Genomic DNA, 25,194 nt, shown 5'->3' with positions numbered 1-25,194 from the left:
CAAAAATGTATACGCTCTTACTCATAGCATTTCACGTAGATTGAAGATGTAGATTTCATGTAGATTTCTCAATTTGATCAATCCGCAGAAAATACATGTAGTATATTGTGTTTGTATAAGTGAGTGTGTGCATTTTTTTGGTGAGAAGTTGTAGAGCTCTTAAGAGATTCTCAAAGAAAAACAGGATCACATCCCCTTAAAATGTTCATTAAAAATGATCAATTTGGATGAAAGAGACATCACAAGATAATTTTAAGTTATGAAGCATAAAGAGAAAATATAAACCAAAATTTCTGACATGATAGATTTGTAATGAACAGCTTTCCCTTATATGCTATTTGAGCATTAAGAGACATTAGAACTTCTTGTGCTTGACTACTGTTTTCAATGAAAATTAATTAACATCATGTACATTTACATCCAAAAAAGCAAGAAATATCCTAGAGTAAGCCATAAGTGAATAATCGTAGAAGGAAAGAATTTTTTAAAAAAACATCAATTATTATGAAAGATGACTATTTACCAGTTGCAATAATAAGTGTTGTTTCTATTATAGCTACCATCTTTGTATCCCCAACTACCACAATGTCTGGCTTATGCTACAAACTCAACGAACGTTTGCTTAATTGAGGTGAATTGTGACATACAGTCAGATGCAATGTAGACCTTGCACACCTTAATATGCAATATGCTAGCAAGATCTCAACAGATTCTTGGAAGTCAGTGCAAGATATTATTACTACATAACCAATGTCACCTACTCAATGTCCACATACTCTTGTAACTCTTCCCTATGTTGCTGCATACAAATCTAACCAAGGTAAAGAATATCTAAAAGATATACCCTGTGATCTCTCTAGTACATTTTCAGGTTCTTATTGTGTTCTATATATTATGAGATCCCAGCTGTGATGAATTACATTGCTGCCACCATGTTATTACAGCTTCAGACAGTGGAAATCTCGGCCGAGTAGCCTTGGTGAATCAAGTCACCAAACCAGCAATAGCTTCCCCAAGTTTCCTGTGTATCCTCATATGTCATCCGTGGGATCTCAAATTACAGCTGTTGAGAACAAATTAGTAGTTTTTAAAATTGAAATTGGAACACACTTTCGCATAATAATCAGTCTTTGAGATAATAATATAGTACAATACATTTTTTTTTTTTCTTTAAGATTTTATTTATTTGACAGAGAGAGAGACAGGAAGAGCAAGGAACACAAGCAGGGGGAATGGGAGAGGGAGGAGCAGGCTTCCCGCTGAGCAGGGAGCCCGATGTGGGGCTCGATCCCAGGACCCTGGGACCATGACCTGAGCTGAAGGCAGACGCTTAACGTCTGAGCCACCCAGGCGCCCCTAGTACAATACATTTTTAATCCAGTTTTTCTTCAATCATTTCGGTAACTTTAAGACGAAAGACTCAGTTGTCATTGCTAGACACCGTAGGTTATTTCTGCACACATTTTTTTAAACCAAGATTTATGTTTATCTTCATGATTTGGGGTTCATTATCTTCAAATAATAAAATGCAAGAATTGTTTTCCCTTCTTATTCCATATGTCATTTATAAGCTCAGATGAAGAACCACAGTGAATGGAAATGGCCCTCCTGTTCTGAATAGGGTTTCAACTGGATTCTTAGTATCTCTCTGTTGCTGGTAGCAATTGCTCATTAGAGGCTATCAACTGTCCTTGTTATCCTTGAATTGCATTAAATGCATTTGGCCCTTTGCCATAAAAATGTGTGCATGTGACAAAATTGTGAACAGAAGCAGTTTTTTTTTTTTTTAACCATACTGATTAAACCCCTTGATGACATGGCCATACTCTATATATTTTTGTAACAATAATTATGTAAACTGGCAACCTCTCAATTTCATTCACACAATTTCAAACCTTGACAGCCCTGTTATGGTTTCATTCCCAAGATTTACAATGAATGTCTGTATTTCTTTGCAATCCAAGGTTCATTTCAATGTATTAAAACTCAACTTGTGCATCAAACTTTAAGAATATAGCACATCACACTCATGTTTATTTACTGGTGGAGATTTATAACAACATTTACAGGTGCAAACCTTAAAGTTTGTAGGAGTTTTTTTTTTTTTAATTCAGAACAGGAGTAAGGAAACTAAAGTGGCAATAGCATCTATCTATCTATCAATCAATCTATCTATCATCCATCCATCCATCCGTCTTATGGATCTGGAGGCAGGCGAATACTGGAAAAATGTGAATCACATACACTGTCCACAGAAAAGGTAATTAAATTACAAGTGCTGACAAGAGTTTTTCTGCTTGGTCAGTGTAGATAGAAGGTAAGTTACTTCTTTGTTATGTTAAAGATGGTTCTTTTCATGCAAGATCAATATCTTCTCACCATGGTATAGATAGCAATGCAAAGGAAGATTTAGTAAAATGGAAGGGTTGCAAAAGTATGTATGTAACGCAAAAACAGAGCTGAGATGGTCAGCAAGACCAATGAAGACTTGACAAGGAGGTCATTGACATGGTGACCATTCACCAGGTGTGGCCATTTAGAGGGCTATGAATATGTCAATATCTGTGATTCATCATGGAATTTAGAAGGCCTAGTAGCACCCAGATCTATTCTTTTGGATGGAGTAGGGGGCAGGGATCCAGTGAAGTATGCTACCGTGAGAAGCAGTTGCCCAGAAGATAGTACAACTTAGCAAATCCCAGTGGTCGGTACTGGGTGGGGAAACTGAACCAAGCACACATGAGAATGCACAGAGTAGAATGAGTAATAGAGGCTGTAGGATTTCTAGCCTTGACTGGGAGGCTGGTCTTTCAAGAAGCATAAACACACTGAGGGAAGGAGCCAAAAGAAACACAAGGGGAGAAGAGCAGATGTCATCACAATTGCAACAATGGAAGCCCAAATTAACCAAGAATACCTTGTACAATGGAATCTGAAGTTAAATGACAGCAACTTCTGTTTCCATAGATATTCCCATCTCGTAAGCATGGTAAAGCATGGAGCTCAAGAGAAGGACACAGAAGAGGGTTTAACTAGTCTTAGATGTCTGTCTCTCTTCCCAATTCCTATGAAGAGGGGTTAGTGATAGAAAAATTAATCTGGTGTGGTACATATTTAAGTTATATGTATTATACAAACATACAGTGGCTCAGTCGGTTAAGTGTCTGCCTTCTGCTCAGGTCATGAGCCCCTCATCGGGCTCCCTGCTCAGTGGGGAGTCTGCTTCACTCTCTGTCCCTCACTCTGCTCCTGTTCCCTCTCTCTCACTCTTTCTCTCAAATAAGTAAATAAAATATTTTTAAAAACTGGGATTGCATAAAAATATAAAAACAAAAAACACATACACTTACACACCATATTTTACATTTATCTTGTGCATCCAATTCTTGAGGTGTCATCTATCTTTCTGGCTACCTATGCAGCAATCCCCAATCACAAAGGTCTTGATTTAGATCTCAAGAGAAACTATATTAATCGGGTCTATTAGTCTGATTATTATAATGACCCATATTATACAATCTCTATCCATGCTTCTGAATACAACCAGGTAATATCGAACATTACAGAGCCCAGCTGGATTAGGGACCAAGGGATCCAGATTCACTTATTCCTAATTACTGTGTGCCCACAATCTGCTGACACTGTGATAAATAAATATGATCTGATCTTGACCTTAAGAAACATCACGGTCTAGTGAGCAGAACAGATATGCCAAGAGGGAAGCAGATTATGACATGCTATTATGAACAGATTTTTGAGGGAATGCAGAAGAGGAACCGACAAGCTCTCCCTGAGTGAATCAATAAAATTGTCTCGAAGGAGGTAACTAGATATCGAGGGATGAATAGAAGTCTGACAGTTTTAGAGGAAGGGATCCTAACTAGGAAAGACTGGTCAATACATCAGGGGATGGTAAAAGGTAGGTTCTATTTGGGAGAATGACAGGAAGTTTGTCATGACTGGAGAATACAGGATTTGTTGGGTGGAAGGCAATCAGGGGAAGCTGGAAAGACAGTCTGGGCCCAGAGTTCCAAGATGGGACATTTTGTCTGTAAACATGAAGTAAGAAGAAGGGGGAGAGGGAGGCAGCAAGTTAGGGATTGCTGAGAGGAGATGCTTGGAAGAGTCATTTTGGAGAACAGGAATGGAAGCTGATTAGACACAGTGAATAGAAAGTAGATCACTTTTTAATTCTAACGCTATTAGTAAGAGTCATTACATAAGTTGTTTATATGCTTTGAGACAAAGTTCCTTCATCATTAACATAAGGAATTTGGATCAGTTGATCTCTACATCTTTCCAGTTCTACCTGTGTTGGTATTAAATGAAAACACTTCAATTTATAGGTGGAGAAATTAAAGCTCAGGGGCGGTAAATGTCCAAAGTTGTAAGATTGAGACTGCTGAAGTCAAAATTCAGACCTATATCTAAACATCCCAATTCCTGAACCACCTTCACCAGGATACTGGTAAATCATCACGCATGCTTTTCTTGACATTACTGCTATCTTTTACATTTATAACCTGTGCCTGGCCAAGTAAATTCCTTTACTGCAACAAATACTACGGCATGGTCTTTATCTCTATGGTGTGTTTGGTAAGACTCAATAATTTAGAAGTGTACAAAACTTACAAAATGTGCTGAGAAAGATATTCCAAAAAAGAAGAAAATGCAAGTGTTGGATAAGAAACCTGGGCATCTTTTCCTGTACCTCTCTCTCTCTCCTGCCACATCTGATTGGCCACTGTAACTCACTGATTCCATCTGCCAAATGTCTCAGGTAACTGTTTACACCTTCTCGTTTCCTTCCATTATTCCTTCCTGCTTGCACTGTCATCTGAGGCTTTTAAGTGGTCCCTTTGTCTCCTATAACTCTCCTGCCTGTATGCTGCAGTCAGTTATGTTCTAGAGCCCCGATCTGATTAGCCTGCACCATGCATTCAACCTTGCACAATGCAACCCAGGCTTCCCGTCAGCCTCCACTGCACTGTTATGACCCCTCTTGTCCACTCTTTCCTGCATATCTTATCAACCCTTTGGTGCCAAACCTTAGCCCAAACATTCTTTTTGCTGGAAAGGCTTAATGAACTCACATCCACCTCATTTTAAAATTTCTTGATTTGGTCCCTGCTTCTCAATTTCTAATGCTAATGCTTTAATTTTGACCATCTCAAGTCTCTTCCTGAAGGTTACTCAAATAGCCTGCAAAGGCTCCCGCTGGGTTGAGTTCAACTACTCATGTTGGAAGGCTCATTCTGGAACACTGCTGGTCACTGCTGTTTTCTTTCCATAGATTCCCACTGGATTTAATTTACAATTTAAACTCTTAAAGCAGGGTGCTTTGGACTGACTTGTGTCTCCCCCACCAAAACTCAATTCATATGCTGAAGACTTATCCTTAAGAAGCTAGTTAAGATTAAATGAGATCAGGGCGCCTGGGTGGCTCAGTCAGTTAAGCGTCTGCCTTCGGCTCAGGTCATGATCCCAGGGTCCTGGGATCGAGTCCCGCATCAGGCTCCCTGCTCAGTGGGGAGCCTGCTTCTCTCTCTCCCTCTGCCTTTCTCCCCCACTTGTATACGCACTCTCTGTCTCTCTCAAATAAATAAATAAAATTAAAAAAAAAAAAAAAAGATTAAATGAGATCATTAAGGGTGGGGTCCTGATCCAATAGGATTAGTGTCCTTAAAAGAAGAGAACTCTCTCTCTCTCTCCATACAATTTCTTCTATAATCTAGTTGTTATCATCTTCTCTAGACTATACTCCGTCACCCTTCTGTCCTCATATTGTCTATCATAACACTCCTAACCCCCTACATTTCACATGTTGCCTCTGGGCCATTGCACAGGATAGCTGGGCATGTCTGCAAGCCTATCTCCTCCTTATGGGCCTGGCTAACTCCTAGACCTTCTTCCAAACTGAACTCAGACAGGTTAGGCAACCTTCTAATGTATTTCCATGATATCTAATGACCACATGTATCATAAAAATCATCATGCTATATAACAATTATCCATTTCCTTGCCTGTTTCCTGGAACAGATTCTTATGAAAGGGGTCACATTTCAAATTTCTGAATCCCTCTCTGTTTATTATTCTGTCTGAATAAATTAGTTATAATATTTTGTTGGGAGAGCACTAGACAAGACTACATTCTCTCTCTGCCATTTGGCAGTTATTACTCTTAGAAGACTATCTCTTTTCACGAATGTCCTTATCTGTCCCATTACGATGATAGTATGGGTGCAGATAATAGACTGGATTAATTGTAAAGTGGTTTATGATTATGGATAGTACCTAAGAAATGCTCAATAAAAGCTGGCTGAATCCAAATAAAAGCTATCCATCCTTTGAGTGCTAATTCAATTGTACATCTGTAGTGAAGCCTATATAAAGATCCATTGGCAGAATTGATTACTCCTCCCCTCTCTTTTCACAGACTTTGTTTATAACTTAGTCACAACATTTACCCCAGTTTTCCTAATATTAGAGAGACTCTTGCGTGCATCTGCTTCCTTTCCCCTAGTGACGAGGCGCGGTGCAGGGAACAGGTATATTCTGTCTTGCTGCCTTCAGCGGCATAAATGAGTGCCTCACACATAGGTGGCACTCCTAGCTATGCACCAAAAGTGTGAGAGAGAGAGAGACGGTAACGACATACATCCTGTGCGTTGTGGTGTATTGTCTGTAGTGGACATTAGATTTTTCAGAATATTCTTCACTTATCCATTGAGATATAATTGACTTATTAGTTTTAGGCACAACATGATGATTTGATATATGTCTATGTGGTAAAATGATCACCACAATAAGTCTATTTAATATCCATCACTATGCATAGTTACAATCTTTTTCTTGTGATGAGAACCTTTAAGATCTATTCGCTTAGCAACTTGCAATTCACATGTGTTTTTAAAATGTCAACTAGAGCTGTTTAATCTGCTCCCAGTCTTCCCATTTCTGAGTTATTTAGATTTTTATTGATTGGGATTGATCTATAGGCTAGGAATCCTGGCTGAGAGTTCACTTCAGACTTTAAACGGGATTTGAACTCAAACATGCAATTGGATTAGCCAATCCAGTGAGCAAGCAAATAAGAAGCGGTACATCCTTCTACTTCCTCCTAGCTTCTGGTCTCCCCCTTCAGGGCTCTCTATTGTCACAGCCTAACAAAGCGCTGGCTGGTAGAGGAGAAATGCTCTCTGTGGGGTCCAGAACATAAAGAGAGGTGTTACAGACAATTGCCTATTAACTGGCACAGTCATAGTTAATGAAAGTGAGTAGACCTTGTATTTTGCATAGTCTGCAGCTGGGTCATTTTCAGTCCAACGCTTTCGATCCATGTGATGTTTGCGATGAGGGGACATTAAACAGTCTCCAATTTTGTCATCCGCCAGGTAGGGCTTTTGTTTCTAAAGAAGAATGCGTGGTCTCCAAACTGGGTTTAAGAGTATGTCTTTGAAGAACCTATTTTAAAATAAAAGAGGAAGCCAGGGACAAGGAAAGGATTCTGGAAAGCAAAATTAAATCCTGAGGAGATCAGATTTCTGCTCTTTGATGGCAGAAGTGGTGTGAATTCCAGCATGAGTGCTATTTCAGAATGAAAACAGCTCCTATTCCAGAAAATTGGCTGGTGCTAAGTTTCTCTAATTAGAGTGCTGGGGTTCGGTGAAGTGTGTTAGTTTGATAAAGGAATTACTAGCACTATTCTGCTGATTCCCAGACACAACGTTCAAGGTGGCCTGGGCTAGTAAACAGGGGTGGAAAACATATCCTCACACATTTGCTTCATGCCTGAAAAACAAGCAATTTAAGAGAAGACATCTGGACACAAAATTTGAACAGTGCTCAGAGCCCATCAAAACATGGATTTGATGGCTTGGCGTCTGGCTGCTAAGCAACGTACTTCTTACATTCAAAACAGAGTTGTAAAAGTAGGATCCTGGTGCCAACTCAGGGTATTTCTCATTGAAGAAAAAAATAGTCATGAGCATTTTTTTTTTTTTTTAGGTCTTAAGATATCTGATTTCTATGGTAGAAGAGCTCAGATTATTTCTGCTCTAGTCCTCTCATTTTCCACAGTCTGAAGTATTAGATGGAGCTTAACTTTACATTTTGAAGTACTCTTAATGAATGCCGCAAAAGGGTCTTGTAATATTTTTCTCAGCCCCCTAATTAACAGCATTCTTTTAAATTAAGTATATATATTCACCATACACATGCTTTTTCAAATATTTGGTTCCCTTCAAGTTAGATGTATATACCAGAGGGCCAACCGCAAGCTAAACGAGATTTGCTTTACCAAAAGTATCCTTCTGCTTGGCAGGGAGGCCAGGGAGGGCCCATGTAAAATATTTTCCATGTGCAGACTAGTTTGGAAAATGTATGTTATTATAATACTTATTAACATTAAGATAGACCATTAATTTCTTTCTCCCTTGCTTTTATCTACTTAAAATGTACTGATATGTTTCAAAGCTTGGAAAATAAGAATTGCTAGCTATCCAAAAAAAACACAAATCCAGAAAAAGCAACAGACAGATCATTCAGAACCACCGACTAGTTTTCCTTTTTTTCTGGGAAGCAGTTAGGAAAATGATGGGGCAGGAGGTAGGGAGGAATGGGGTCTTCTATGAATTTTTATTTGTCTTAAAAGTTGTGGAATGTGCATTTGTATTCAAAAATGAAACTGAACTATTAAAATGACCTACTCTTTGGAGTAGTGTGCTTACAAAAGTATTTTTTCCTCTGTCTTTAGAGAACTTCCTTCCACAAACTCTCTGAAGCCTTCTTCTTGGCAGCTTCTTGTGATGCAGCAAAGCAAGAAATCCAGACGTGGAAAATTGCTTACCAAAAAAAAGAAAGAAAGAAAGAAAGAAAAAGACTTGGAAACCAAATAAGAAAGGGCTAGTTTTACAGGAGAATTCTACTTCATATGGAAGGCTACAAAACAAATGTTCTTCCACGTCAAAGATTTATGTAGTGCAGAGAAATTAAAGGATGGTTTTTAGATCACTTAATGAGAAGGCAGATTTTCCATCATGCCTAGCATCGTGGGCTGGCAGGTTCTTCCTAAACTGTTGCCCTCTGGCACCCTTGTTTACATGTGGTTTACATTTATGTCCACCCCATGGACCACAAGTGTTCCTCCATTCCAAATTTATCGACACTTTTCCTTCATACCAGCGGTGCCTCAGTAAAAACAAAGAATTAGGTAGTGGGGCTGTGTGATTCTGAAGCTTTCTGCAAGCCATCAATGCATTTCCTATCCTAGCTCTGGTTGCCCCCTTTCATACCATGCTTTTGCATGATACTTCAAAATTTCAGAATCCTTCAGCTACCCTGGGTGGATCCCAAACACTACAATAATAATAATAATAATAATAATAATAATAATAATAATAATAAAATAAAGAATGAGCTTTAAAAGGCAGCTCTTACCAGGTTTCCGAGAGGCATGACTTAAAGCTGCCAATCAGAGGAGAGTCATGAAGTAGGCTCAGAGCTCTGAGCAAGCTAAGGCTGCAAACCAGCCCAGACTCTGTGTCTGAAAGTCACACTTAGCGCGGTGATGGAATGATTGAGCAAATAGATATTGTGTTCTTCCCAGAACCTCTGGGCCTATAAAGATCAGTTTCTTTCCCTTCCTGTAACCATCTTCCTTAAAAGAGGGAAATCCTGGGCAAACATTCCTTCCTCATGTCTTGACTCTTTGCCCAGATCTTTCCACACTGGGGCTTCAGAAACATATTCATCCAAACCCCAAACATGCAAGCTGGATGTGACCCTTCCCTGGCAGCTCTGGAGGGACCGGCAGTGCTTGTGGTGCATTGGAGGGCTAGGCAGAGGAGTTGCTAAGGAACCTGACAGGATTAGGTTTCCATATCCTCCCTGCCTCCCTGCCCTCCTGAATTCCTTCCTTCCCGGAAACTGAAATTCCACCAGGTGGACATGTAAGAACTCCATTAAAAAGCCAGATTGGGAAAAAGAGTCCTTCCTTTGGAAAGTTTTTCCTCAACTTATGTCACAGAAGTGGTTCAAGGAAGAAGGTATGGACCTTTACAAAGGAAAGGTGTGGATAAAAGTGACTACAATGGATGAACCAACAAAACCCTTCCCATTAGGTTGGACAAAGTTGTATATTGAGGTTCACTGGCAAGTAGATGATCTCCCCCACAAAAACAAGAAAGAAAGGAAGGGGGGGAGAGAGAGAGAGCGATATCTTCCACTCCAAAGACAAACTTGCTTTCCCCCTCTTCCCATTTAGCTGTGTACCTTTTCCCAAGCATTCCAGTCCCTTCTTATCCGTTTGTGCATCTAGGACACCATGTCTCAGACTAGAGACATCCTGCCTGATTGATGGATTGTCAGTGCGCGGCTAGTCCTTTAAGGCAGGAATTGCTGCTGGGAGACCCCGACTACCGGAGCAGGGCTGAAGGCTGGCTGGGTTTCCTGCAAGGAGCAGTGAAGCACATCCGTAGTGGCAGGAGGTCTGTGCGAGAAGCGAGGCCGTGAGCAAGGCTGGACCTCCATCTACCTCCTTGCACCAGCGCCTGGACCACCCAGGCAGTTGGACTTACCTCTCTCGTAAACAGGATGGCCGCGTCGTAGTGCTCCTCATGGTCATCCCCCAGCTGGTTGTGCTGGTGCTGCCACTTGCAAAAGTTCTTGAGCGTGGTGGCCGCGTTCTTGCTCACCTCCAGGCTCTTGTCCTTGTCCCCCAGCACCACCACCTTCACCACGGCCAGGCGGATGTGGTTCTCGATGCTCGCGTGGCTGTACAGCCTGTTGGCGATGGAGGCCAGGGTCAGCAGGTAATGCTGCAGGCCCCGGCCGTACATGCGCGCCATGGACGCGTCAGCCACCAGGAGAAGCTCCACCTGGCGGGCCCGCGAGATGGAGCGGCGCCGCCGCCGCCACCACGTCTGGGGTCCCTGGCCCCCGTCGGAGGAGGGAGCTGACTGGTCCAGGAACTGCGGGGCCAGCGCCCAGCGTCGGTCTGGGCTGCTGTGCGCCGGGGGGCGCTCGCGAGGCCCTGGCGGAGACGCGGGAGTCTCGCAGCTAGCGCGCGGCGGCAAGGCCTCAAAGCTGAAGCCCTCGCGGGTATAGACGTGCAGGATCCGCGAGGACCCATCCCCGTACACTCGCCCGGCCTCGGCCTCGGCCCCGGCCCAGGGCCCGCGCAACAGCGGCTTCAGGGTGTAGCGCGCGTGCTTAACCGCGAAGAAGCCGTCGAGACCACCGCAGAGGTCAAAGACAGCCAGGGAGCGTGGGCTGCCGTCCACCGTACCGCGGTAGAAGCAGTGGTCCCCGTGGCGCCGGGTCGCCCTCGGCCCGCTTCCTGAAGGCACAAAGCCAGCGGCGCCCACCGAACCATCCCGCTCCAGGTCCAGCAGGAACCTCCGGCCGCCCGCGTAGACGAGGTAGCCCACCTTGCCGCCGCCGGAGTAGATCTGGTCGATGTTCTGCACCAGCCCGCTGCTCCTGCGCTGCGGCGCCAGGGGGTGCGGGTGGCCCGGAGGCTCGGCCCGCTCCTGCACCTCCTCCCCCTGCCGCCCGCGGGGCTGGGCAGCCGCTGCAGCAGCCCAAGGCTGCCCGGCTTTATCCTGGGCAGGTGCCGCGGCGGGGCCGACAGCGACCTGGGGCAGGCGGAACGCGCACAGCAGCAGGGACGCCCACCCGAGCAGCATAGTGTGCTGCCCGCAGGGAGGGGCTGCGCGACGGGGACTTTATGGGTATTTGTTATTCGCTATGGAAGTTACCGGGGCGGGAGGTGGGGGCACACACACACTTGCTTGCAAGGTTGAGTCAAGTGTCGGAAGGAGGGGGACCCGGCGGCAGCGCCAGCCTGTCCCAGCCTCAGTGCCAGCGTGCGAACTTTTCTTTGTTGGTTTGGAAAATGTTTGGATTCGTGCTCCGGAAAAAAGGGGGAAAAAATTAAGAAGAGAAAAGCCGGGTTGTGGAGGTTCCGCAAATACGAGGAAAGGGGGAAAGCAACAACAACAACAACCTAAATCCAACCCCAAGTGCAACCACTATCGCGGCACGAAGAAAAGTAAGGATGGTGCCGCGCACCAGGCGGGCAACCGGTGCGCGCTGCCTCCCGCCCCTTGCTGCTCTGGATCCGCCGGCGGCGGGGGTTCCAAGCTCTGGAGCCCACTTCCTTTCTTATTTTGTGGGTTTCCTTGACTCTACTGGAACCAGGAGGAAGGGAAGAAAGAGAGAAAAAAAGCCATAAAATTAAAACAAAAAATGCAAGGGGCGGCCTGCGGGGAGCCAGTGAAGCGGCGCGTCGGTGCTCCTTCGGATGCAGTGTCTTCCTGCCCGCGGTCATCCCCAGTCGGCCGCTGCGAGCGCCGAGAGCAGCGCGAGCGCTGTGAAGATGCGAGGAGGTGGAACAATGAATTTATAGCGGCATGCCATCCTGCAATGGCAATTTCAACAATTCGTCACTGCAAGCTGCCTCTTAAAGGGAGAGCTTCCCCCACCCCTCCCACCCTTCCCGGTCCGCGCCTAATCAGATGGGGGAGGGCGGGCGAGGGGGGTGATCTAGGAAAGGGAGACCGAGAAGGACCCGGCGAGGTGGAAGGAGGGACGAGGGAGGGAGCGAGGGTGAGGGGAAAAAAAAAAAAAAAAAGTATTGGGGTAAGAAAAACAGATTAACTTGGCCTCATTTAAAGCCACAGTGGCTCCGGGTTTGTCTGATATTTCACAACCAATCGGGGTTGGTTAACCCCGGCTTACCTCATCTCTTGCAAGGGGTGTTTTGGTGTGTTTTTAAAGTTACTGAGACATTTCAAGTCTCTCCCTGCCTCCTTCTCTCCTGCTTTTCTTTCCCTCGGTAGGAAGTTCCTGCCGCAAGTTTTTCCTCTTCGCACGCCCGTGCGCTCCGGTCCCCAAAACCTTGCAACTCCATCCACCAGCCGAGGGCTTTGGGCTTCCCGTGCGCCCCCTCGCCCCGCGCTCTTCTCGCCTCCTCCCAGCCGCCCGGGTACCGGGTTTCCTCCCTCCTCATTCCCCGGCCTCTGCGCGCTGGGACGCTCGTCGGGTTCGGGCTCCGGGTGACTAACTTCTCCCAGCCACCAGCAGAGGGGCCGGGCAGCCGGGGAGCCGCAGGCGCTTCCTGGCGCGCCGCTGCGCCCTGAGTGCTGCGGTGCCCGGGGCAGGGCCGCCAGCCGCCTGGGAACTCCGCTCCTTTGTGTGCGAGCCCAGGGCTCCCCCTTCTCCGCGCGCCTTTCATCGGTGCCCGCAATCTGTCCCTTAATCCCGGGTGATTGGAACTTCCTTCGCTTTGCTTTAAGAAGGCAGGGCGAGAAAGTGTTAACTGTGGCAGAAAATTGAGCTTTTTCTTTTTTTTTTTCGTGAGATTTGCAAAATTTGTGCCTACACTTTCTCTTCTTCCTCCTGCTTAAATGAGAATTAGATACCCGAAAACAACCACTCATGGCTCCAGGCCTTGACTTACATTCTCAGAAATTCCTGTTAGGAGAAAAAAAAAAAAAAAAAAAAAAAAAGGACTGGGGCACAGGTGGTTCCGGTCGGTGCTTATTAGTAGATGAGTGGCATTGTCACTGCAAGAGCACCTCCTTCATTCTTCAGGGCTAAGTAGTGAATACATCAGTAAAAGTGAATCCGGAATGATTAGCACAGTTCTGTCTTTCTTACCTTTAATTTACAGAGATGCGAAGGAGAGCAGGGGTGCCTCTGTGGACCCTAAGCTGCAGGTGGTTTTTCCCAGATCCTTGCTAAGAGACCTGATCACTTTTTCAGGGAGAGAATCAGAGGGTCCTGGGGTGATTCGAGGTTCTCAGGGTGGTGGTGAGCCCCAGGTGGGAATCTCAGAATTGTCCAGCAATGAAGCCTATTGGCCAGTGCCTAGAGAACCCTCTGGAGTCAGTCATCTGGGAGGCAGAGTGAAGCATATCCTGAGAATTAGTTCACTTGCATAAATGAAATGATTGTTGAGACTGGGGACCACCCAACAACCCCGAGTGGATTCTGAACTACCTCCAGACTTGGCAGGAAATTGCTGTTGCTTAAGGCCATCATCCCCTTCTTATTCCACAATCCCTCAGTCTCCAAGTGGTCAGTTGCCCAAAGCCAGTTCTACTAGTTGAATGTTGTGAGGAACCAGAGATGTTCAGGATGAGGATTTAAAGAAGGAGAACCTAGATTCCAGTAGTCTTCTTTGTCCTTCCAGTAACCTTAAAGCCTTGTGGTCCTTGTGTCTATGGAGAGCAAACTCCAGATGAATTTTCTTCTTAGTGAAAGTTTTTCTCCTTTTTCAAAACCACTATATTTCTCAGTGAATCATGCCTCTGGATTTTATGCCTCTAAATTTAATTACATAATGACATTTGTACTCAGATTATTCAAATGTTTAGAACTATATTGGAGAACAGGACAGAAGCGGATAAAGCTCCAAACATGAGTATCAAGTACTAAATATTTATTAGAACCACATATTCACAAAGAAAGGCACTTATACAGCTTATAAATATAATGAGTAAATTCTTACATATTCAGAAAATTTCTACTTGGGTATAATTTTTATTTTTGTGTGAGAGTAACTTGGATACTTTAGGAAGTTCATTTGGTAATACTTTTCAAATATTACCCTAGTGGATTAGGATGAAGTGCTGTGTTCCAGAACAATGAATGTCTTGTCAGTCCAAGGAAGTAATTTGCACTGGATGAGAGTCGTCCAAGTTTTTATTTTCTTTTTACAGTAGAAAGCTAAAATATATTAGCAGTCGTGTTTAGGTGGACTAATTGCCACTTCAGTCTTTCATAATTCCAAAAAGCAGTTTTATTTTTGCATTTTTCATGAGAACTTTTTCCTGCATTTATGGAGGATGTGATCACACCTGATATATAGTTTTACATTTCCGAAAAGGAAGCGAGACTTTCTATGCCAGACAGTTAGAGTAGGAAGTTATCTTGGAGATCATGTAAGGCAACTTCCTCCATCTACCAATGAGAAGCTAAGAATAGAGACCAAATTGATTGCCCACGGATAAAAAGTCCACTAGCGGCCAGCTCTCCTGAATCCTTAAGACTTTACTCCCTCCATTGGTGTTCAATCTACGACACCTCTTAAAATCTATCTGGTTTAACAAATATCTGTTAAGGGCTGGCGGCCCTGCTGTGTGAAGTTCTCTGGAGGCACATAAACATGAATAAGCCATGACTAACGTTCGGAGCAGCTCACAGTTCAGAGATGGAACCAATCCTACCAGGAGATACATGGGAGTACAAGCTGGAAAATACAAATAGGGAGGAAAAAGAGCAAGAGAAGAACTACAGGTGTTCTGAGCGATGTATTTCCAGGACAGCTTCAGTCCATAGGGTTTGTGTATCCTCCTAAGTAGTATTTGCTCAAATTTCCATTTGTTAAAGTGCCATTTCCTCCCCCTCCCCATCTATGATTTTACTGAGGAAATAACTGATAATAAAACGTTCCACTCTAACCAAACACCTGGTCCTTACCTCCCATGGAGGAGAATCACAGCCTCTCAACTCCGTGCAATAATTTTCCTTTCCCGCATCAAGATCCCTACCCCTGGCCTTGCTGAATTTTGAGCTTTCTTAGTATCATCTCCCTCTGAGGCCTGATGGTGGGTGCAGGGAGCAGAACCTTCCCTCCACCCCCTGGGGGTTAAGGCCCTTTAGGAATGCCTTAAAGATAACGGGCCAGCCCTCCCTCAGGCACTACTCAGCTTTGCAAGTTCTAGTTCTCGGAAGACTTGCTTCAGAACTAGAGGTTATTTTAGTCACCTCGTGCAGTGCAATTATGCCGTATTGGTTTCTTTGTGACAGGCTTATTTCTCTTAGCAGAATGCTCTCCATGTTCATCCATGTTATCGTCTATAAAATCGTCAAACTCATAGAAGTGGAGAGCAGATTGGTGGTTGCCAGAGGGGGAAGGGGGAAATGGGAATTGCTGTTCAAAGAGTGCAGAGTTTCAGTTCTGCCACATGAATAAGTTCTAGGGATCTGCTGTACATCATTGACATCGTGCCTGCGGTTCACAATACTGTATTGTACACTTAAAAATGTATTGAGGGTACACTTCTGTGTTAAATGTTCTTAACACAAAGCAAAACAAAACCAAAGAGTACGCTTTGGGAATATGGAAAGGAGTGTATTTACTATGTTAGCTTTGATATGAATCCTAAGTTTTTAGAGGATGAAACTCTACCTGACCAGTCCTTCTCTCCTTTCCCAACCCTTTACCTCCTTCTACAAATCTTCTTATTTCCCACCATGGTCTAACATGCACCTGGACACGCCAATCCACATGTACAACCTCGCACACATTGGACACATAACACACATCAACATGCATGCACACACACACAGTCACCACTAACTCAGTTTCCCCTCTAGGCTGCACTGACCTGTGCATAGAGAGTCCTGAGAATAAAGCTGGAATAATAAGAGAGGGTATGACACCAACTTCTCTTTGCCCTTTGCAAAGAAAACTTTCTTGAGACAGGCGTAGTAGATAATTTTTTTTTTTTTTTTGTAGCGAAATTTACTTCAATTCCTGATAAAACTTAAAACTGTTGTCTCTGCTATCTGCCTAGGACGTATTACACGGCATTCTCTCTGTTGTGATGGATAGCATACACTTCAGAGTCAGTTTTACTTAATATTATGAAAAATAAATTTTTGAAAAGATAGATTTTTATTTTTCTTATACACAGAAAGTTTGTACTGTATAAAAGTCTTCAAATGAATAATGTACATGTGTATTATTTAAGACATACAGGTGCTATCTGTAAAGTAAAACCGACAAGTCAGTTTTTATGCTGACCAGCTGTGAAATGTTGTTTTAGCTTTTCTCACACAATTATGCGCATATTACTTGCTTTTATGAGTTACCCAGGTTCTTTTTTTTTTCCCCCTTTATTTTCCGGAAATCATCTCGAAATCAAACCTTAGTGGAAACACATGGAAAATCAGGAATTTCCAGCCTAAAGTAATTTGAAACACTTGAGGTTTTTATTTTTTCCTTCATGATGGCAAATTCAAGCAAAGATTTCGAATTCCATAATGAGTAGTAATTGCACTGGTAGGAGCTGTTGTTTCATAGCAACAATTAATTGTTTTTTTAAGTTAAGGTTTCATGGTAACAACACCTTACTCAAGCTCTGGAGTATCACAGTCTTCCTCGACACTATTCAATCTCTCTGTGTTAATGTTTTTGCCTTATTCTGGTCAGTAAAGTAAGACACTGACCCGTTAATCTAAACAAAGTTGATAAACACCAATTGGTTACTGCCTCACTCCCCCCTGGGCAGGCGGGAAATAGAAACAGGAAACGTGTAGTCAATAAGCTTACCTCCCACTCACAATGCTGAGGTCACTGCAAGTCTCTTCAGTGGTTTAAGAAAGATGCTCAGTATCATTTTTTCATGACTGTCCATGGACTAATACGTATCTCTCTAATACACAGCTTTCCCAGTCAGGCACTAACAGATGTAAGAGCAGATGATCCTCCATGAAGACGGGTTCAGGTAAAAGCATTGAAATTTTTACTTACTTTCTTTTACTTAGGAGGTGTCGCTCTTCCTATACCCCACTTCCCGTCCCCAGAATCATTTTCTAAACACCAAGCGAGAATGCCACCATTACTTACTGCCTGAATGAAGATGTGATTCTAAGTCCCAGGGAGGATACTTCTTCCATGTCAATCACCACCAACTCTCTCCCTTTTCTCTTTCCAGCCAACCAGACTTGAGCCTGTGGGAAACTTCCTTTCACCAGTAGCTGGAACACCCCAGAGTCCCAACACAATTGCTATCTCTGATCTTTGAAAATATGAGCAGATGAGCTTGAGGCAGCTGGAAGAGACAGGGAAGTAGAGTTGGATTGATTTCTAGTTCAAGGAACTCATCTTTGACCGCGTTTTCCTGCATTCTTCCCCAAAGCCAGACTCTTGCTTTTGCTTCTCTCTTTTTCTCATTTCGGGATCCTCATCCAATCCATCCACCCCCTTTCCAGTCCAGGTACGTGATAAAACCGAGATTCCTCTTGTCCTTCAGGCATGTGGAACATCAAATTTTTAGAGAACAGATCTGGGTAGGAAAGGATGAAGTTGTACTCATAACATTCAAATCTGTGTTCAGAATCATCCCCTAAAGGGAGTCCTTACTGATGTAGAAAAGATGTTAAGGTTTGAAGCTGACGGCCAAGAAAGAATTCTTGAGACATCTTTGGTGCAAAAAGGTGATTTTATTAAAGCGTGGGGACAGGACCCATGGGTAGAAAGAGCTGCACTGGGGTCATGAGTAGTGGCCCATTATATACTTTCAAGTTGGGAGGGGCTTAGGAATAGTGTAAGTCTCTGAGGAGTTTTGGAAGCAAGTTTTCCAGGACCTTGAGGGGGCTAGCTATGGTTGGGAAAAGGTCATTTATTACTGTCTAATAAAACCATAGTCATGAGACCCTTCAGATGTGTATCGGTGGGCCATATGCTTGGGGGATGATTGCCAACATGTATCTTGCGGGGGTTTAGAGATAAAGGAAGTTTCAAAAGGAATTTTTATATGTTAAAGTAGACTTACAGGATTGGGGGGGAGGGGTCAGACCAGAATTGTCTTCTGCCTTTAGCAAAGTATTAACATCGAGGCAGCTGAGTTTCTAGAGGAAGGTCACTCTGCCTATTTCAAGGACTTGTCGTTGGGCTGTAAGTGGTAAAGAAATTCGATTTTTCTTTTGCCTTTGTTTCCCACATCACTCACCAGATCTGCCCACAAAGGTTATCAGATCTTTGATGGCCCATGTCAGTTTAAGCCCAAATGTTTTAGGTGACTCTGTTGAGTGGCATCTGAAAGGGTTCTTTTGACACATAACTTTAGAATTAATTACAAGTAGTTGGATGTGAATTACTAAACACATATTTACAAGTAATTATATAACCTCTAGCATTTGTTTTCTGCATTTCAGATTTTCATTTATTTCTGCCAAAGCATTAATTGCATTATCATTATTTCATTTCATCTGTTAGCAGATAAAGTGGCTTTCTTTTAAAAAAGTTGAAGAAGGAAAACAGTGCAGATTAAGACTAAATAAGATGGAGGCATTCACAGAGGGAAACTGCCAGGTATAGCAAGAGAAAGCTTCCCACCTATATTCCACACATAAACCCTACAGAACTTTCAGAAAACAACCAATGTATCTTTCTCATTCATGTCCTCTTGTGTTTATACTCCTGACAGTATTAAAGTTGTTAATGTGCTTGTCTTTTTGTCCCTTCTGACACATGCCACACTCTGTCACAGAGCGTGAGGACTGCTACCCTCATTTACACATGCCTCCAGCACCTCCAAAACAGACCTGTGCTTAACTGATTTCAGTTAAATCAATCTCATTTAATCCCACAGGATTTAAGTGAGGAGAGACAAAGCAAAAATAATAATAATAATAATAATATAATTCTTGTTTATTCTTTACGATCTTGGCCTGAGTGGAAGGAAGAGAGAAAGAATTATAGTTCATGAAAAGAACCATGATTCTAACTCAGCTTAATAGAAATGTTTGCGTTCTAGACCGCTAAATCCAGACGAGAATTCAGGTAGTTGTCGGTACTTGAGGGAGGACACAATGACTCTTGTCTTTCCCACCACATGATGTAATCTATCAGACCCTTAGGATTAGTGGATATGGTATTCACATTTCCAATCACTGGGTAGTTCCCTGAAGAATTTATGTATATAGTACACACCAATTCATAATTTGAAATGTGGTCATCTTATACAGCTCTCTGGCATTTCTGGTTCTGTGTCTTGTTTATTTCATTTTGAATACTCATTATCACGTAGCAAGCAACTAACGTAAAGAGATTGAGCCAAAACTAAAACCACAACTCTTTGTTTCTTCAAAAGGAACCATCTAAAACCTCACAATGTGACCTTATCTGGAAATAGGGTTTTTGCAGATATAATTAGTAAAAATGAGGTCATACTGGGATTAGGCAAGGCCTTAAATCCAATGACTGGTGTCCTAAAAAATCGCAGATACACACACACACACACACACACACACACACACACACACACACACAGAGGGAAGATGGCCATGTGGAGATGATACAGAGCCTGGAGAGACACAACAGCTCAAACCAAGGAAGGCCAAGGAATCAGGAGAAGCCAGGAGGAAGCAAGGAGGGATTCTCCCCTAGTACCTCCAGAGAGAGTGTGGCCTTGCTTACACTTTGATTTTGGACTTCTAGTTCCCAGCAGGTGAGAGAATACATTTCCGTTGCTTGAAGTCAAAACCAATGGAACAAACCTACAACTTTTTGTTCAAAGGAGGTTAACTGTTATTTTTGTCGGTAGGAGTGACAAGAGCATAAGTAAGCCTGTGCTTTAAGACAGAAAAGAAGATGGAAACAGTTGAAAGGAGAATCCAGTGGTGGCTCAGATCTACCACGTGAACAGTTTCACCTCTGCTGCCCGGAGGCCTAAGAAAAGGAGGTAGATGAGTCGGAACCTCCAGGTGGTTAGTGCAATGCAGAGTTTACTCACCAGTGAGATAAACATTTGAAAAAAGTTGCAAGATGGCAAAATGTGTTTTTATGCACAAAAAGTACACCACAGTGAATCACCAATAAAGTGAGGCTGAAGGGAAAGGCGAGAGAGTGCACACTTTTCTATAAAGCTGCAGGTGGGGAACACAGGGTCCCGGCAGTTGGATTAAGCATGCCTGGGGTAAAATGTTGGCTTGAAGCTTCCAGAATCATTGTATTTTTTGCCACGTGTGAAGTCAACAAATGCATTATTTCACTCGTTGCCCCACAGATGTTTTGAAGAGAAGCTTGTAAGAAGAAATAATATGTGCAATAAGGAAAATACCTTCCCAAATGCTCATCCACGAGATGGGTAAGAAAACATGGGAATTTAAAGAGGCCAAGGATAAACTGACTCATCTACTTTTGTGGCAATGGAGCATATTTTGGGATTAAGACTCACTTGTTTTCCTGTTCTGTCATTTCCCAACCTTAAGGGACTTGAATAAGAACTCCTTGAATGTTTATTGACATTCCATTAAAAAGAGCATAAGGCGTGGCCAAAGTCTTTTATTTTTTTCCTTCAAAAATGTCCACAAGTACTTTGTGCTAAGGTAGGATTTTAAAATGTGTGGGTTCTCAATGTTTTCTTCATAGGATGGAGTAGGATGCTTTCTCTTTCTTAATTTTTCTGCTGAAACAGGGAAAATAAATTTCCACCCTCTATAAAGCAGTGAATCTCAGTTTTTTGGAGCCTGTTATCCCTTTAAAAATTACTGAGAACCTCTAAATATTTGGTTTATGAGCAGTCCTCAATATGTGGTTATATCTACTAATAGTTATGATAATAGAAATGAGACCTTAAAAATAAATATTTGTTGATTCATTTACTAATAACAACAATAAACCTATTCAATGCTAATTTAGGTAATATATTGTTTTTGAAAAATAACTATATTCTCCAAAATGAAAACCATTTAGTAAAGTGAGTGATATTGTTTTATATTTCTGCAAATCTCTCTATAGACTATATTTGGATTCTCATATCTGCTTCTGTATTCAATCACTGTAACATCATATGTCACATACCTTCTGGAAAACTCCAGTGTAATGCCTTTATGTTAGTATAAAAATAATTTTGATCTTGGGGATCTCCCGAAAGGATTTGAAAAACACTGCTCCAGGAACTTGGTACTTGAAACCCGTGTCTTCATGCCTTGGGAGCTTTTAGAAATGCAGAATCTCAGGCCTTGCCCCAGACCCATTGGACCTGCTTTTTCAGAAGCTCTCCAGATATGTCACACACTCATTAAATTGAGAAACGTGCTGCTCTCGGATATAAATCGAAGGACACTGTTGCTTACTTTACATCTCTACTGACTTCTCCCCAGACAAAAAGAGAGGATCAGCTAATAGGTAAATGAAAAAGAAAACTGGTTTGACCAATCTGGATTGGTCAGATTTCCCTGTTGGGAATAATTAATACGGTCAATGTCAGTAAGCCTAGATGAACATTTTTTTTTTGATGGGGCAGAGTTCTCTGTGCTCAAAGTTGTGTGGAGCAAGATTGGTAAATATCTTGTTTGTAATTCTTTTTAAACGTAGGTCCAAAAGACTAAACAAGGAAGTCAGAAGGAAGGAGAATCAAGTGTGTGTGTGTGTGTGTGTGTGTGTGTGTGTGTGTGTGTGTGTGTGTGTATAGTAAATATATATATTATATATATCTAAGATTTATTTATTTGAGAGAGAGAGAGAGAGTATGTGAGCAGGAGGGGCAGAGGGAGAGGGAAAGAGAATCCCAAGGAGACCTCGCGCTGAGTGTGAAGCCCGACTTGGGGCTTGATCTCATGACACTGAGATCATGAACTGAGCTGAAACCGAGTCGGATGCTTAACAGACTGCACCACCCAGGTGTTCCATGGGACAATTATATTTTGATCCTTAGCAGGGTCTATGGCCTATTTCACAGCTTGTTCAGAAAGGGATGGTTGTGATAATTTATCACTCTCCCATGTCTCTAAACCCAGCAGATGTGAGTCTTCTGTACAAAGCTTAGTCCAATATGGGAGCCCAGTATTTATGCTGCTGCTAGTGGAGATGAAGTCATAGTCCAGAACTTACTATTTGCTCAATTATGCTTTTTCTTTGAAAAAATATGCTGTATTCTTTTTGATTTAGAGAGTGTTATCTTTAACAAGGTGTTCAGACTTATGATCAAGACAGTACACAAAGCTTATGTGAGTTACATGTATGAGTACATAAACTTATACTAAGTTTATACTTACACATGTTTACATCCCTCTGCTCAAAAATGTAACAAAGATGCATAAGGTAAAATAGAAAAAGAGAAATAGGCATTTTGTAAAAGATGTTTCTTTGGATCAGAAATAAATTCCGAGTCATAGAGGCATAGGCTTTATGGACTCTGGGACAGGTGGGCAGTGGAAACTAGGACTCTGGTTCTGTAAGGAACTAAGGGCAAAACCAAAGTGCTCTATCATACCTGGAGGTCTGGAGTCAGCCTTGCTGCTTGTAGCCTCAACTTAAATCCTCTCTCTAGCATGCCTAGATCATGACATTGGGTTTAAGAAAATGGCTAGTACCTGCTCTTTGCATCAATGATTTGTAGCAAGCTGTATAGTAAGGTTAGTTATGGATCTAAGCTCAGAAATGGAACCAGGGAACCTAGTGAACGAGTGAATTTATCTATGATGTCCCCAGGGCCTCCTCTAGTGAGAACACTGAAATATGCAATATCAGGGTGTTACGACTAATGATCACTAAGCAAGGATGGGTGAGCAAGGAAGAAAAGCGAAGAACAAACAAACATATCCTGATCTAAGCATGTGGGTGACACGTACACAGAAATCAAATGTTAAAGTGTACAGCCAACCCAATCAACAGTCAAAATAGGAATATAATTTCAGGGGTGAAATGAATCTCATGGAACCAGCTGATGAATACTTTAAAAGTTTCTGAGGATATGTGGAGAGGTAAATGAATAAATAATTTCCACGTGAAAAAACAGGATATTATAAAACAGCATTAAGGTACAATAAAAAAGAAGAGGGGGTGTAAAAAGGAACAAGTTAGAAATATTGGAAGTAAAAAACATCTTTTTAAAATATAAAACTAAGAACCTGTGCCTGGTTCTGACTGAGGATACTGAGAGGTCTGTGCCTTTGACAAACAGTTGAACAATCCAGTTCTCCCAGGAATGATAGGCACGGCTTGCCTCGCAGGCGAGGCTGAGGGAATACCAGGGGTTGGTCGGGACCCAGAAGTGGGAGATGGCAAGCACTGAGGCCTTTACTGGTGTTTCCACAGCAGGGCAAGGCAGGGTAAAGAGTTTAGGATTATCTAACTTGGATAATTTTATCAGGCTTTGGGCCACAGGTGAGGTCCCTGGTTGCCTGATGCATGGCCATGGGCTGATTAAGGCAGTTTCCTGCAGTACATGAGCTAGATAGAGGAGGTATGGCTCTGGATTGGTCAGCTTGCATATCAAAGGCAGGTCCTGGGATGGGCAGTGCCCAGTGCCTCCCTAGTCGGAAGGCTTTTTTTAATTTTCTGTTAAGACTCCAGAACATCACAATATACAGAAAATAAAACTATATACAATACACCCATATACTCTGCATACAGCTGAAGACAGTGACTTGGAAGAAGGTATTGAAGATTTAATTCATCTAGTGTGCCTCTGTCTTAGTCCATTTTGGCCGCTATGACAAAAAATACCACAGACCAGGTGTCTTGTAAACAACAAACACTTACTTCTTACAGTTCTGGAAACTGGATGTCCAATATCAGGGTGCCAGTATGGTCTAAGGGTCCTCTACTCAGTCACTGAAAGAAATGGGAGTTTATAAGGAGCGCAGAGGCTTTTTAGTGAAACAGAAATTAAGTATAAATTAAAAAAAGAGAGAAGGAAGGTTGATTCAGGTTCAAATGGAGATAGAATTAGTGAGCTTTAACAGTGAGGAGAGAAGAAAGAGAAAATTGTCAGCTAATGTGTGGCAATATCCAAGCAGGATTTAGCTTTAATGCTAAAAAGCAAAAATTTTTCAATTGGGGGGAATCGGAGGAAAGTGGGCAAAAGGTACAAACTTCCCTTTATAAGATAACTAAGTCCTAGGAATATAATGTATAGCATAAGGACCATCGCTAACACTGCTGTATGATATACAGGGAAGGTGTTAAGAGATTAAATCCTAAAAGTTCTAATCACAAGGAGAAAACTTTTTTTCTTTTCTTTTTATTACATCTATACAAGATGATGGCTGGTAACTAAACCTCTTATAGTTATCATTTCACAGTAATCGTGAATCAGACCATCATGCTGTATACCTTAAACTTATAGAGTGATGTACCTCAGTTATTTCTCAATAAAAATGGAGAGAAGGGGGGAGGGAGAGGGAGAGAGAGAGAGAGAGGAGAAAGAGGAGAGAGAGAGAATTTCCCTTAGCTAAGTTGAAGGGAAAGAAAAAATAAACAGGTTTTGTGAATGTGATGGTGTTTGGTTTAAGAACCTGAATTAAAGTTTGAATACCTATACGTGGGACAGCACTCAGGCTAAATAGGTAGGATAGGGCTTTCTAGTATAGTTTATACATGAAGCTAAAGGGAATACCTCCCTATTTTATTTTGTAGAGTGATCCACAATGTTGTGAAGAAGGCAGAGC

General features: G+C 42.5%; 1 protein-coding gene and 1 long non-coding RNA gene across 6 annotated transcripts in view; one reads left to right on the top strand and one right to left on the bottom strand.

The window, feature by feature from the left end:
- ADAMTS5 (ADAM metallopeptidase with thrombospondin type 1 motif 5) overlaps positions 1–12,481 on the bottom strand; it is a 48,683-nt gene extending 36,202 nt beyond the window's left edge. Inside the window, exon 1 of the mRNA XM_036120239.2 lies at positions 10,578–12,481. Coding sequence (XP_035976132.1) covers positions 10,578–11,687 — 1,110 coding nt within the window. The 5' untranslated portion in view covers positions 11,688–12,481. The remainder of the gene's footprint in view (positions 1–10,577) is intronic.
- LOC118553262 (uncharacterized) lies at positions 11,252–21,071 on the top strand. 5 transcript variants are annotated; one of them, XR_013441326.1, is made up of 3 exons: positions 11,252–11,420; positions 17,459–20,246; positions 20,343–21,071. It is a non-coding gene; the product is annotated as an uncharacterized LOC118553262 (long non-coding RNA). The 5 variants fall into 5 exon arrangements; XR_013441327.1 differs by lacking the exon at positions 11,252–11,420 and having other exon boundaries at positions 13,143–17,519; positions 17,730–20,246; XR_013441338.1 differs by lacking the exon at positions 11,252–11,420 and having other exon boundaries at positions 13,143–18,011; positions 18,952–20,246.
- Positions 21,072–25,194: the final 4,123 nt, after the last annotated feature.

Source organism: Halichoerus grypus, chromosome 1 (genome assembly GCF_964656455.1).
Source record: "Halichoerus grypus chromosome 1, mHalGry1.hap1.1, whole genome shotgun sequence".
Taxonomy (NCBI): Eukaryota; Metazoa; Chordata; class Mammalia; order Carnivora; family Phocidae; genus Halichoerus; species Halichoerus grypus.
This window is presented reverse-complemented; position numbering and strand designations above follow the sequence as displayed.